This window comes from Taeniopygia guttata, chromosome 7 (assembly GCF_048771995.1).
Source record: "Taeniopygia guttata chromosome 7, bTaeGut7.mat, whole genome shotgun sequence".
Classification (NCBI taxonomy): Eukaryota; Metazoa; Chordata; class Aves; order Passeriformes; family Estrildidae; genus Taeniopygia; species Taeniopygia guttata.
Window position 1 is genome coordinate 38,282,293 of NC_133032.1, and position 13,463 is coordinate 38,295,755.

The 13,463-nt window shown below is 53.0% G+C and overlaps 1 protein-coding gene across 10 annotated transcripts in view; it reads left to right on the forward strand.

The window, feature by feature from the left end:
* FMNL2 (formin like 2) overlaps positions 1-13,023 on the forward strand; it is a 113,869-nt gene extending 100,846 nt beyond the window's left edge. For 4 of the 10 annotated variants that reach the window (XM_072931774.1, XM_072931778.1, XM_041717276.2 and 1 more), the window contains 10 exons: positions 327-529; positions 1,009-1,243; positions 2,202-2,270; positions 2,363-2,443; positions 4,335-4,464; positions 4,577-4,740; positions 4,848-4,949; positions 5,645-5,743; positions 7,110-7,233; positions 11,300-13,023. In XM_072931774.1, the coding sequence (XP_072787875.1) occupies positions 327-529; positions 1,009-1,243; positions 2,202-2,270; positions 2,363-2,443; positions 4,335-4,464; positions 4,577-4,740; positions 4,848-4,949; positions 5,645-5,743; positions 7,110-7,233; positions 11,300-11,406 (1,314 nt within the window). In that variant the 3' untranslated portion in view covers positions 11,407-13,023. Of the gene's footprint in view, positions 1-326; positions 530-1,008; positions 1,244-2,201; positions 2,271-2,362; positions 2,444-4,334; positions 4,465-4,576; positions 4,741-4,847; positions 4,950-5,644; positions 5,744-7,109; positions 7,234-8,814; positions 8,949-9,966; positions 10,061-11,299 lie in introns of all 10 variants that reach the window. The other 6 variants (XM_072931775.1, XM_072931780.1, XM_072931781.1 and 3 more) reach the window with 2 other exon arrangements.
* Positions 13,024-13,463: the final 440 nt, after the last annotated feature.

The following is a 13,463-nucleotide window of genomic DNA, read 5'->3' on the forward strand; positions in this document are numbered from 1 at the left end:
CACCAGTGTTTTCCTGAATTTCTGAACATGTGCAGAGCTGTTTGGGGCTGGATTTCTGGGATCTGGCCAGCTCAGGAGTGTGTTCCTTCCATCCCTCAGCCTCTGGCAGAGCTCTCTGGGTTCCAAATCCAGGGTTGGGAAAACCTGGGCTGGTGGAAGGTGTCCCTGCCCATGGCAGGGGCTGGAACTGGGATGAGCTTTAAGATTCCAGCCCAAGCCATTCCATGATTCCATGGCCCTGTCTCAGCCACCACAACGCTTCCCCTGCAGTTGTGGATTAGGATTTAGCATTCCCTGCAGGATAAATCCTTTCCTCTCCCTTCCAGGATCTAAACGTGGATGAATTTGAGGAGATATTCAAAACAAAAGCCCAGGGCCCGGCCATGGATCTGACCTCCAGCAAGCAGAAGATCCCTCAGAAAGGATCCAACAAGGTGACGCTGCTGGATGCCAACAGAGCCAAGAACTTGGCCATCACCCTGCGGAAAGCCGGGAAGACGGCGGACGAGATCTGCAAAGCCATCCACGTGTGAGTGCTCCAAAGGAATCCTGCCCCAGGCTCCCTGGGAAGTGCTTTGGAGTTGGCAGCTGATGGGAAAAATTCCAGGGGAAGGACGGAATGCTGGTGGATTCCCAGAAATCAGAATTCGATTTGTGTTGCTGAGTCACTGTTGGGGTTGGCCAAATTGGAGCTTCCCTAATTAAAGCTCTGGGCTCTGAGCTCTGCCTGGATCCTTCCCTTCTCCAGGGGAACATTCCCGGGGCTCTGAGCTCTGCCTGGATCCTTCCCTGCTCCAGGGGAACATTCCCGGGGCTCTGAGCTCTGCCTGGATCCTTCCCTTCTCCAGGGGAACATTCCCGGGGCTCTGAGCTCTGCCTGGATCCTTCCCTTCTCCAGGGGAACATTCCCAGCTGTGCCAGGCTGGCCCCAGGGCAGAGGGACGCCCATGGGGTGTCACCTCCCTGTGAGCTGTGTCCCCAGAGCCTTTTCCCGGGGTGTTCCCGCAGGTTTGACCTGAAGACGCTGCCGGTGGATTTCGTGGAGTGCCTGATGCGGTTCCTGCCCACGGAGAACGAGGTGAAGGTGCTGAGGCTGTACGAGAGGGAGAGGAAGCCCCTGGAGAACCTGTCGGACGAGGACAGGTTCATGATGCAGTTCAGCAAGATCGAGAGGCTGATGCAGAAGATGACCATCATGGCCTTCATCGGCAACTTCGCTGAGAGCATCCAGATGCTCACCCCGGTGAGTGGCAGCAGGGAATGTCCCCAGGGCCATGGATCCAACCCCTGCCCTGCACACACACCCCAAAACTCCAGCCTGGGCATCCCTGGCAGCCTTGGGAATGTGCCCATTCCCTGGGGAGACTGGGCAGCCTTGAGGGAATATTGTTGGGAAAAGTTATTCCTGATGCTGGTCCATGGGCCCTTGGGATTGTGTTCCACCCAGCCTGGGACAGCTGTAGGGGTTGGAATGTGGATCCTCATTTATATCTCAGGGGGGTGAATCTGGGTTTGGAATCCTGGAGTCCAAATCAGGGCAGGGGAACGTTGACAGAATCCCAAACTATGCTGGAAAAAAGGGAAAATAAGGAATATCCAATTCCACCCATTCCATGGTAGGGACACTTCCCACTGTCCCAGGCTGCTCCAGCCTGGCCTGGGACACCTCCAGGGATCCAGGGCAGCCCCAGCTGCTCTGGGAATTCCAGCCCAGCCAGGAATTCCCAATTCCCAATCTCCCACCCATCCCTGCCCTCTGGCAGTGGGAGCCATTCCCTGGCTCCTGTCCCTCCATCCCTTGTCCCCAGTCCCTCTGCAGCTCTCCTGGAGCCCTTCAGGCCCTGCCAGGGGCTCTGAGCTCTGCCTGGATCCTTCCCTTCTCCAGGGGAACATTCCCGGGGCTCTGAGCTCTGCCTGGATCCTTCCCTTCTCCAGGGGAACATTCCCGGGGCTCTGAGCTCTGCCTGGATCCTTCCCTTCTCCAGGGGAACATTCCCGGGGCTCTGAGCTCTGCCTGGATCCTTCCCTTCTCCAGGGGAACATTCCCAGCTCTCCAGCCTGGCTCTGTGGCAGAGGGACATCAGTCCCATGGTGTGGATAACAACCAGGAAGGTTTTTTCCCAGGATGTGAGTGTTTGGATGTTCATTTTCCTCCTGGCTGGATGTGCATTAACCAAAGCTCTCCCTGTGTTTCCCTGCAGCAACTCCACGCCATCATCGCTGCCTCTGTCTCCATAAAGTCATCCCAAAAACTTAAGAAAATCCTGGAGGTAGGTCTGGTCTCAGGTCCCCTTCCAGCGGTGTCTAAAGCTCCAGGAATTTGTCCTGAGGATTCCTGCTCTGCTCTGTTTCATCCTGGCAGATCATCCTGGCCCTTGGGAATTACATGAACAGCAGCAAACGAGGGGCTGTGTATGGATTTAAGCTGCAGAGTTTAGACCTGGTAAGAAAAGCAGGGATGTGCTGTGGGCACCAGCTGGGAATTAAAGCTGTGGAGTTCTTGAAGCTGGAAAAACCTTCCCAGATCTTGGAGTCCAACCATTCCCAGCACTGCCAAGGCCACCACTGCCCCGTGTCCCCAGTGCCACATCCACAGGGTTTTAAAATCCCTCCAGGGATGGGCACTCCAACCCTCCCTGGGCAGTGCCAATCCCTGAGCCCCTTTCCATGGGGAAATTCCTGCTGGTTCCACCCTGAGCTCCCCTGGGCCAGCCTGAGGCCGTTCCCTCTCCTCCTGGCCCTGTTCCCTGGGATGATCCCAAATCCCCCCGGCTGGCAGGGAATTCCAGAGAGGGAAAAGATCCCTGGGGATCCTCCTTTGCTCCAGGCTGAGCCCCTCTCCAGCTCCCTCAGGGATTCCTCAGCCCCTTCCCAGCTCCCTCAGGAATTCTCCAGCCCCTTCCCAGCTCCCTCAGGAATTCTTCAGCCCCTTCCCATCTCCCTCAGGAATTCTCCAGCCCCTTCCCAGCTCCCTCAGGGATTCTCTGTTCCCTTCCCAGCTCCATCAGGAATTCTCCAGCCCCTTCCCAGCTCCCTCGGGGATCCTCCAGCCCCTTCCCAGCTCCCTCAGGAATTCTCCAGCCCCTTCCCATCTCCCTCAGGGATTCTCCAGCCCCTTCCCAGCTCCCTCAGGAATTCTCTGTTCCCTTCCCAGCTCCATCAGGAATTCTCCAGCCCCTTCCCAGCTCCCTCGGGGATCCTCCAGCCCCTTCCCAGCTCCCTCAGGAATTCTCCAGCCCCTTCCCATCTCCCTCAGGGATTCTCCAGCCCCTTCCCAGCTCCCTCAGGAATTCTCTGTTCCCTTCCCAGCTCCCTCAGGAATTCTCCAGCCCCTTCCCATCTCCCTCAGGAATTCTCCAGCCCTTTCTGTATTTGTTTTGGTTTAGAGTAAATTTGGGAAAGAATTTTTGGAAGGGTTTTTTTAGGAAGTAGATCTAATTGGCTCTTTTCCCCCTGACTGGTTTGGGAAAGATATTTTTTAGGAGAAAAGTGGAAGAAATTTGTTTATTAAATAAGTAAATTTAATTAATATTAAATACTAATTTTTTTTTGTTATTTAAAGAGAGAGATAAACTTAGAAAATTTTTTTGGGTTGTAGTTTGGCTTATTTAGTTTTTGATTCAGTTTTTTTGGTGCTGGAAATGTTATGGCTGTGCTTCTGCTCCCCACAGCTCCCCACATCTCCCACAGCCCCCACAGCTCCCCACAGCTCCCCACAGCTCCCCACAGCTCCCCACAGCTCCCACATCTCCCCACAGCTCCCCACAGCTCCCTCATGTCCCCACAGCCCCCCACAGCCCCCCACAGCTCCCCACATCTCCCACATCTCCCCACAGCTCCCCACATGTCCCCACATCTCCCACAGCTCCCACAGCTCCCCACAGCTCCCCACAGCCCCCACATCTCCCCACAGCTCCCCACAGCCCCCACAGCTCCCCACAGCTCCCCACATGTCCCCACATGTCCCCACATGTCCCCACAGCTCCCACAGCTCCCCCATCTCTGTCCCTGCTCCCCACAGCTCCCACATCTCCCTTCATGTCCCCACATCTCCCACATCTCCCACATCTCCCACATCTCCCACATCTCCCCACAGCCCCCACAGCCCCCACATCCCCCACAGCTCCCCACAGCTCCCCTCATGTCCCCAGAGCTCCCACAGCTCCCCACAGCTCCCACAGCTCCCCTCAGCTCCCACATCTCCCACATCTCCCCACATCTCCCCACATCTCCCCACATCTCCCCACATCTCCCACAGCTCCCCACATCTCCCCATCTCTGTCCCTGCTCCCCACAGCCCCCACAGCCCCCATCTCTGTCCCTGCTCCCCGCAGCTCCTGGAGACCAAGTCGACGGACCGCAAGCAGACGCTGCTGCACTACATCTCCAACGTGGTGAAGGAGAAGTACCAGCACGTGGCCCTGTTCTACAACGAGCTGCACTACGTGGAGAAGGCAGCAGCAGGTACAGCCCCTCCCTGCCCTGCCCTGCCCTGCCCTGCCCTGCCCTGCCCTGCCCTGCCCTGCCAGGCTGGCACACCCCACACTGCGGCAGCTCAGCCTCCCCTCCCTCCCAGTGTCCCTGGAGAACGTCCTGCTGGACGTGAAGGAGCTGCAGCGGGGCCTGGAGCTGACCAAGCGCGAGTACACCATGCACGACCACAACACCATGCTCAAGGACTTCATCCAGAGCAACGAGGGCAAGCTCAAGAAGCTCCAGGATGATGCCAAAATAGCCCAGGTGCTTCTGTGTTCCCGGGATCTGCTGGGGGTGTATTTCCATGGAATGCTGGCGATGGGGAGGGTGCCTGGGGGGTGTGCAGGGCACTGAAGCTGTGCCTGTTGCAGGATGCCTTTGATGATGCTGTGAAGTATTTCGGGGAGAATCCCAAAACAACGCCACCCTCGGTCTTCTTCCCCGTGTTTGTCCGCTTTGTAAAGGCCTACAAGGTAATGCAGAGCTTCCTTGTCCTTGTTCTTGTCCTTGGCCTCCTCTTCCTTCTCTTCTTCCTCCTTTCTCTCTTTTTCTTTCCTTTTCTTTCCTTTTCTTTCCTTCTTTCCTTCTTTCCTTCTTTCCTTCTTTCCTTCTTTCCTTCTCTCTTTCTCTCTTTCTCTCTCTCTCTCTCTCTTTCTCTCTCTCTGTCTTTTCTCTCTTTTCTCTCTCTTTTCTCTCTTTTCTCTCTTTTCTCTCTTTTCTCTCTTTTCTCTCTTTTCTCTCTTTTCTCTCTTTTCTCTCTTTTCTCTCTTTTTCTCTTTTCTCTCTTTTCTCTCTTTTCTCTCTTTCTTTTCTCTCTTTTCTCTCTTTCTCTCTTTCTTTTCTCTCTTTTCTCTCTTTTCTCTCTTTTCTCTCTTTCTTTTCTCTCTTTTCTCTCTCTCTTTTCTCTTTCTCTCTCTCCTCCTCATCTTCTTTGTCCTCCCCCAATTTCTTCACTTCCTATACTCTTCTCCTCCTTCTCCTCCTCCTCCTCTTTCTCCTCCTTTTCTTTTCCTCCTCCTTCTCTTCTTTTCCTCTTTCTCCTCCTTCTCCCTTTTCCTTTCTGCCTTTCTTCTTCTTTCTCCTCCTCCCCGTTCCTCAGAAAGCCCCGTGCTGGCACAGATCCCATTCCTCCCTGGGATCTCTAACCTGTGGATTTTCTCACAAACAGCAAGCAGAGGAAGAAAACGAGCTGAGGAAAAAGCAGGAGCAGGCCTTAATGGAAAAACTCATGGAGCAAGAAGCGCTGATGGAGCAGCAGGACCAAAAGGTATGGCACAGATACAGCTTCCAGCTGGAATTGGGGTCCTGATTTCCAGAAACATCAGCTCTGAGTGAGGAGCTTTCTAGTTGCCTACAGAGAGTCTGGGAGTTTTTATGGAGTGAACTGGGATAGGCTGGAAAAATTCCAATGTGGGTTCTGCTGCTTTGGAGGTCGGTGAAATTAAGGAAAATGAAATAGGTGGAGAGTTGTCTTGTCCGTATTTGCTTTTATCCTTGCCTGATTTCTCTGTGGAGCGGGAGCGAGAAAGGAGGAGAAGGAAAAGAAGGAGGGGAAAAAAGGAGGAGGATGAAAAAGAGGAGAAGGAGGAGGAGGAAAAGAAAAGGAGGAGAAAAAGGAGGAGGAGAAAAAATGGGGGGAGGGCAAAGAGGAGGAGAAAGAAAAGAAGAGGAGAAGGAGGAGGAAGAAGGAGGAAAAGAAGGAGGAGGAGTAGGAGGATGAAAAAGAGGAGAAGGAGGAGGAGGAAAAGAAAAGGAGGAGAAGAAATGGGGGGAGGGCAAAGAGGAGGAGAAAGAAAAGAAGAGGAGAAGGAGGAAAAGAAGGAGAAGGATGAGAAAGAGGAGAAGGAGGAGGAGGAAAAGAAAATAGGAGGAGAAAAAGGAGGAGGAGAAGAAGTGGGGGGAGGGTAAAGAAGAGGAGGAGAAGGAGAAGGAGGAAAAGAAGGAGGAGGAGGATGAAAAAGAGGAGAAGGAGGAGGAGGAAAAGAAAGGAAAAGAAGGAGGAGGAGGATGAAAAAGAGAAGGAGGAGGAGGAAAAGAAAAGGAGGAGGAGAAGTGGGGGGAGGGCAAAGAAGAGGAGGAGAAAGAGAAGAGGAGAAGGAGAAAAAGAAGGAGGAGGAGGATGAAAAAGAGGAGAAGGAGGAGGAGGAAAAGAAAAGGAGGAGAAAAAGGAGGAGGAGAAGAAGTGGGGGGAGGGCAAAGAAAAGGAGGAGAAAGAGAAGAGAAGGAGGAGGAAGAAGGAGGAAAAGAAGGAGAAGGAGGATGAAAAAGAGGAGAAGGAGGAGGAGGAAAAGAAAAGGAGGAAGAGAAGAAATGGGGGGAGGGCAAAGAGGAGGAGAAAGAAAAGAAGAGGAGAAGGAGGAAGAAAAGGAGGAGGATGAAAAAGAGAAGGAAGAGGAGGAAATGAAAAGGAGGAGAAAAAGGAGGAGAAGAAATGGGGGGAGGGCAAAGAGTAGGAGAAAGAGAAGAAGAGGAGAAGGAGGAAGAAGAGGAGGAGGACGAGGCGGTTCCCAGCCTCGGGAACGGGGTGGAAGTGGCAGTTCCTGTGGGAAGTGCTGGCTGCAGGGGTGTGTGAGGCTGGGGAAGGAGCCCAGGGGAGGACAGGGCAGCTCCCCTGAGCGTGCCTGTGCCCCCAGTCCCCGTCCCACAAGAGCAAGCGGCAGCAGCAGGAGCTGATCGCGGAGCTGCGGCGCCGGCAGGTCAAGGACAACCGGCACGTGTACGAGGGCAAGGACGGCGCCATCGAGGACATCATCACAGGTACCCTGCTGCCATGCCAGTGCTCCACCTCCTCTCTTCCCCTCCTGCTTGTGTGCTTGAAGCAAATCCAGAGGGTTCTGCTCCTTCTCTTCCAGCTGCTGGGGACGTTCCCATGGTTTTAGAGCAGGCAGGGCGTGCCTGATCCCAGCAGCTGCTCCAGCTGTGCCCGGTGGAGCTGTCCCAGATCCCTTTTTTCCCCCCCACAAATGGGTGAGGATGAAGAGTTTTCATTAAGATTGATCCCAGAAATCCTTCAGTCAACCCTCAGCGACCCCAGACTGCTCCAGGTTTTCCTGCAGATCCCAGGGGGAAGGGACACAGCCCCTGCTGCAGCCAGGCACTGTCAGGAAATATTTGCTGATTAAGAGCCACCTGAACTCCATCTTTCCCAGGAATTAAATCCTTCTGAACACTTCCAGCTTCAGGGATTGCAGAACCAGGAGTTTTCCACACGTTTTTCACCTGTGGTGTGGAAGGAAAATGATTTAACACCTCAGGAGCTTCACAAACTCAGTTTCCTTGTGCAGAACCCAAAAATAAAGGGTCTTTGCCAACTGCTCCTGGAAGTTTTCCACAGGAGTTTTTCCCTGCAGAAGGGCAGGGGAGCTGGTTGATCCCTCACTAAGGCAGCCAGGGAATTTTTGCCCAACTGGATGAAGTGTGTGAAGCTTGCCCAGCTCCTTTTAACCTTGATTAATGGCCCTGAGATAACATTCCTCATTTAAAGGGCAGGGTGGCAATAATATCCAACCTGGCATCGCTTCCACAACTCCTCCGGACTCCTGGGACTTTGATTAATTGGAAAAATGGTTTTCCTGCTCTGTGGAAGGAACAGATTGTGTGGCAGACGCCCATCCCTGTGGAAAAAACCATCCAGGGGAGAGGCTGCCAGGCTCTAATTTAACATTTCCTGCACTCTTGTGCCTGGGCTTGCCCATTTTGGGCCCACAAGCCAGGAGGAGGAAAGGTCAGGCATGGAAGGTCAGGTGGGACCAAGATCACCTCCCCATCCCTGGAGATGTCCCAGTAAATCCTGCACCTCTCCATCTCTGAGAGTGCTCCAGGCCAGGTTGGATGGGGCTTGGAGCGCTCTGGGATAGTGGGAGGTGTCCCTGCCCATGGCTGGAGTAACACTGGGTGGGATTTTGGGTCCCTTCCCACCCAAATCAAACACCAAGGTCTTCCCACAAACCTGTAGCACACCTTAAAGCAAGTTCTTCAAGGGAATCACGTTATGAAGGAAAGGTCAGGGATTGGGAAGGAATTCCTGGCTGGGAGGGTGGGCAGGCCTGGCACAGGGTGCCTCTGGATCCCTGGCAGTGCCCAAGGCCAGGCTGGATGGGGCTTGGAGCACCTGGGGCAGTGGAGGTGTCCCTGCCATGGCAGGGCTGGGATGAGATGAGTTGAAGGTCCCTTCCAAGCCAAACCAGGCTGGATGAAACTCCTCCTGCAGCCTCAGCACCCCGCTGTCCCCAGGCCAGCGAGGAGCGGGCTGGAGCTGTGGCAGTGTCCCTGTGGGCTGTCCCTGGCCGGGGCAGCGCTGACCTGGGCTCGTGTGTGGCTGTTGTTGTTCCCATGCAGTGCTGAAGACGGTGCCCTTCACCGCCCGGAGCGCCAAGCGCGGCTCTCGGTTCTTCTGCGACCCCGTTGTCCCCGAGGAATTCCATTACTAAACTCTCCCTCTTTCACACCTGACGCTCTTAGAAACCAGGAAGGTCGCTGTAGGCTTTTTGCCACTTTGTTTGTGTGGATCTCAGCCAGGAGTCTGTGACTGTCGAGTGTGTAGTGGTGTCCAGCGTCCTCCTGACGTTGTAGTGGTGTCTCCTGTGTTGCATGTCCTCCTCATCCCGTCCCTAATCCCATCCCATCCCATCCCGTGGAACAGCAAGCTGGGACTCACTGGGATGGGTCTCCTGCAGTGCAAGGGCTGAGGAGCCCAAGCAGTGACGGCTCACTTGGCTTGTGTCACCTCGGGGTGCTCTGCATGTGGAATTGCATGTGGAATTCCGGGCTGCATGGACCTTGGGAATGGCCTCGGGGGTGGATGTGACTCAGGAATAACACCCATGGGGTGGTTTAGGATTCCTCACGAGCTCCTGCATGTTCAGCTGCATGGGGTGAAATCTCTCCTTCTTCGGTCATGTCCACATTTAACTCTTTATTCCATGCCAGTTCCATGCCAGCTTTGTTTCACGGAGTCAGGAATTCTCTCTGAGCCTGGACTGGGCTCAGTGCATGGAGCAGGGCTGGGAGTTGGGAACACAGGGCAAAGCCACCAGAACGCTGCCAAGGCAAACCTGGCATGGAACTGAGCCATTCCCACCGTGGTGTCCGTTGTCCCACGGGTGTCCCTCACCCAGCATGGCCCTGGACACTGCTGTCCTCGTTAAGGACTCAGCTTAGGAAGCCAGCAGTGCTCCTTCCACCGTGCCCTGTGAAATTCCATCAGTGCTGCCAATAAATCCACAAACTAACCCTCTCCACGGTTCTTTGCTCGCCGGGTTCTCTCTGTGTCCTCTTCCTGGAGCCAACCTTCAAAGCAGCTTGGAAGTGGGGTAGGGAGCGGCCTCCTGTCCCTCCTGCCCTGTCTAACCCCTCTTGCTCTGCGGTTTCTGCCCGGGAGGTTTGAACACTGCCTTGACTTGCTCTTCATTCTCCATCCCATTTTTTTTTTTACTTAACCATCATTTTTTTGTGTTCTGTTTTGTTTGTTGTTTTTTGTTTTCTGTTTAGCCCTAAAGAAGAATAATATCACTAAATTTCCCAATGTTCACTCGAGGGTAAGGATTTCTTCTAGCACAGCCGTGGTGGAGGATTCCCAGAGCTGGCAAGCATCTCTTTTTACTTGGCTTCCTCCTCTCTCTCTGTGCCAGGCAGCTGGTGGTAGATGTGGCTGAGCTAATACTGGTGAGACCCCGGAGGCCACTTGAGACCCAGATCCTTGATTTTCACCTCTGGAGGTGCAGGGATCCACAGGATGTTGGCTGGTGACCATCTGTTTTGGCCACTTCTCCTCAAGTTGAGCCCAAAACAGTCTTGTCCCCAAGTGCTGTTGGTTGGTGACCATCTTCACACTCCATTTTGGCCATTTTAATTCAAGTTGAGCCCAAAATAATCTTGTCCCCAGGTGTTGTTGGTTGGTGACCACCGTCACACTCTGGTTTGGCCATTTCTCTAAGTCCAGCCCAAAACAGTTTTGTCCCCAGGTGCTGCAGCCCCACAGTTGGGTTCTGCATGAGGTGGACAATCTCCAACTCCAGGTGTAGGGAGGGGAGAGGTAAGTTTGGGAGTTCTGTGTAACCCCCAACACAAGTTATCCAGGAAATCTGAGGGATTTGCCCAGTCCAACACAAATTTGTTGGCCAGGAGACCAATATTTGAGCTGGAATTGTCTTCAGTGCTTGTTCTGTTGTAGGTGCACAGGTGACAGCACATGTGACACCTGTAATGGGCTTCCACCATCCCATCCATCCATCCATCCATCCATCCATCCATCATCCATCATCCATCCATCCACCCACCCCATGCTCAGTGTTCCCTCCCGAGCTCTCCCCTCCTCTGGCTGATGAAGCATCTCCAGCCACGCAAAGCAGCTGGAGAACCCCAACCCAGTGCCAGCTGCTTTCCCAGGGGCACCTCTTTTAGCTCTTGGAGCTCCTTGCCCCAACCTGAACGATTCCATGAATCCATCCTAAACGGGACGTGGGGATCCCAAATCCATCCCGGTAGGGTCACACGGCTGCCGTGAGGAACACACTGCAGCTCTGGCGTGTGGGGACACGCATGAACACCTCAAACCATCTGGCTTGGTGATGGGTGTGAGGGGCCATTCCCACAGCACCATTCCCAATCCCACCAACATCCCGATCCCACCAGTATTAACCGGCTGCTGGGGCGCGTAGCTCGGGCACGTCCGTCCTTCCCCGCGCGGCGCCGGGGCCGATCCCTGCTCCCGTCCTCCACAAGCTGCTTTGACTGGCTTCCAGCGGGCCTTTCCATGTCTGTCCTGCCGTGCTGCGTGTCCGTGTGTCCCGCGTGGGCGCTGCTGACTGCCGGCTCCCCGCAGATCTCCGGAACCAGCCGTACCGCCGGGCCGACGCGCTGAGGAGGAGCGTGCGCCGCCGCTTCGACGAGCACGGGCTGCGCTCCAACGGCGCCGAGCTGGCCATGTGAGTCCTCCGGGCTGGTGGCCACCACGTCCCACCTTCTCCAGGGAACACGGAGCCTCCACGCCCCGCGCCGCGCTCGCCACGCCAAGTGCCTGGAACGGGAGCTCCCGCTCCGCTGGAGCCGAGCGACGGCGTCGGGGTCGGTTGGGGTTTCTCTGGACGCCGAGGCTCTGCAGGGTTTGTAACCAAAATGTAAAATAGGGGTTGGGTTGGGGGGTTGGGTTGGTGAGAGTGAGGGCTCCAGTGGGCCTGACCGGTTGGAAACTGGGAATACTGGGAAAACTGGGATGTGCTTGGCTTTTAACGCTGGGCCAAGGGGCAGGCTCGGCCTTCAGCTGCACTTAACGGCTCTTTTGAAATTAAATCTCAAATAAAGACATTGGAGGGCTTTCCGTACCCGGAATTAATCCCAAGGAAGAAGCCAGGCCTTTCCCAGCCCTGCAGCTCCAAATGGGGCTGGGGATGGAGCAGGAGGATCCCCCAGCCCAGCACGGGGCTTTGGGGTGTTCCGGGGCTTGGCAGCGTTGGGATAACGGCGTGTTTATTAATTAGCACTAAGCAATTAACACCCAGTAACCAGTGTTAGGCTCTGAGGACCAGTGCAGTCCAGTTCCTGGCAGGGGGATTCCAATTCCAACCCTGCTCCGGCTCCAAGGGAAGCCCAGCCTGAAATTCCCAGCAGGGTTGGTGTTCTCCATGGAGTTTTCCATGCCCAAAAAGGGCCAGGAGGCTGATTTGGGACCACGGTGCCCCTCCCTGTGCCCCGGAGCAGAGGATGGATCCCACTCCCTGCCAGCAGCATCCAGGAGTTGGGAAGAGCCGGACTGAGGAGAAATTTGTCCTTCCCAAATCCCATTTTGCTTCCAGCTTCCCTGCCTGGGCTCATCCATCTGTTCATTGTAAAATTTCTTGTATAGTATTTAACCACTGAATTTCTTTGCCCTTTTCCATTGTGCTCCTGTGAACCACTGGTGAAGGTCCCTGTTTTTTGTTTTTTTTTTCCCCTTGGATAATGTGTAGTTATATGATAATCTGTTTTTAAATGTACAGATATTTTGCTACAAAATTGGTGCAGTTTTTTATGGTTTTTACACTTCCCCCCCCCACCACTTTAGCCTCTGGGTAATATTGTAAATATTGTTTAAAATGAAATAAATGCATCAAGCCTGTGCTATACAATCTGAATGTTATTTTAACTTATAGTTTTTGTTTTTATATTTAACTAAAAGGACAGTTTCGGACTCAGAGTTACCACATTGACCAATTTCCAGGAATTTTTCCTTGAAAAACTGCCAAGTTTTGCATTTACAGCACTGTGTACTTGACCTGCTAAAGAGAACATGCCACTGTTGGAATGAGTGTTTGGATCAAAGAAAATTGGGTAATTTGAATTTCAAATTTCAGCACTTGTTGGGGTATAAGCACTAAATCTCATTTTCTTCAGCTCAAAGGTATTTTTATAATAAAAGCTGAGAATGAAAGCCAAGCTGGCATGTTCTCTTTAATATTTTTCTAGTCATAGATCTGCTTCTTAGCAAGATTAGGAGTGTTTCTAAAGCAGTTCATGTTCCTTTCCTGGTCTGTTCCTGCCATAAAATCAAATAAACTATTTACACTACTACACTGAAATCCAGAGGGGTTTTTTGGGTCACTTTTACCTGTTTTTTTTCCCCCCCAAAAAATGCTGGTATTTGCTAGGTGAACACCTGGAGCTTGTGTGAATGAAGATTGAAAAAGTTTTGAAATAATCAATTTATTATTTACTAATCTCAAAGAGGCTGAGGGAAGAAATTTGAGGTGTGGATGTTCCTGGGAGACACCTGGATCAGCTCCAGGAAAGAAATAAAATAAATAGGGATTAATATTTGCCAGAAATGCACTCAAAACAATTCAAATATTTAAGGCCCAAACAATTTGAATTTTAATATCAAATTTAATTTTTAAAAGGGTTTAATAAAATTATTCTGAGGGGGGAGATCAGGATTAACCAGCACAGCCAAGGTTTCAACATTGATGGACACGGTTAAAAATCATCCAAAAGAATCCAATAATTCATCAAAA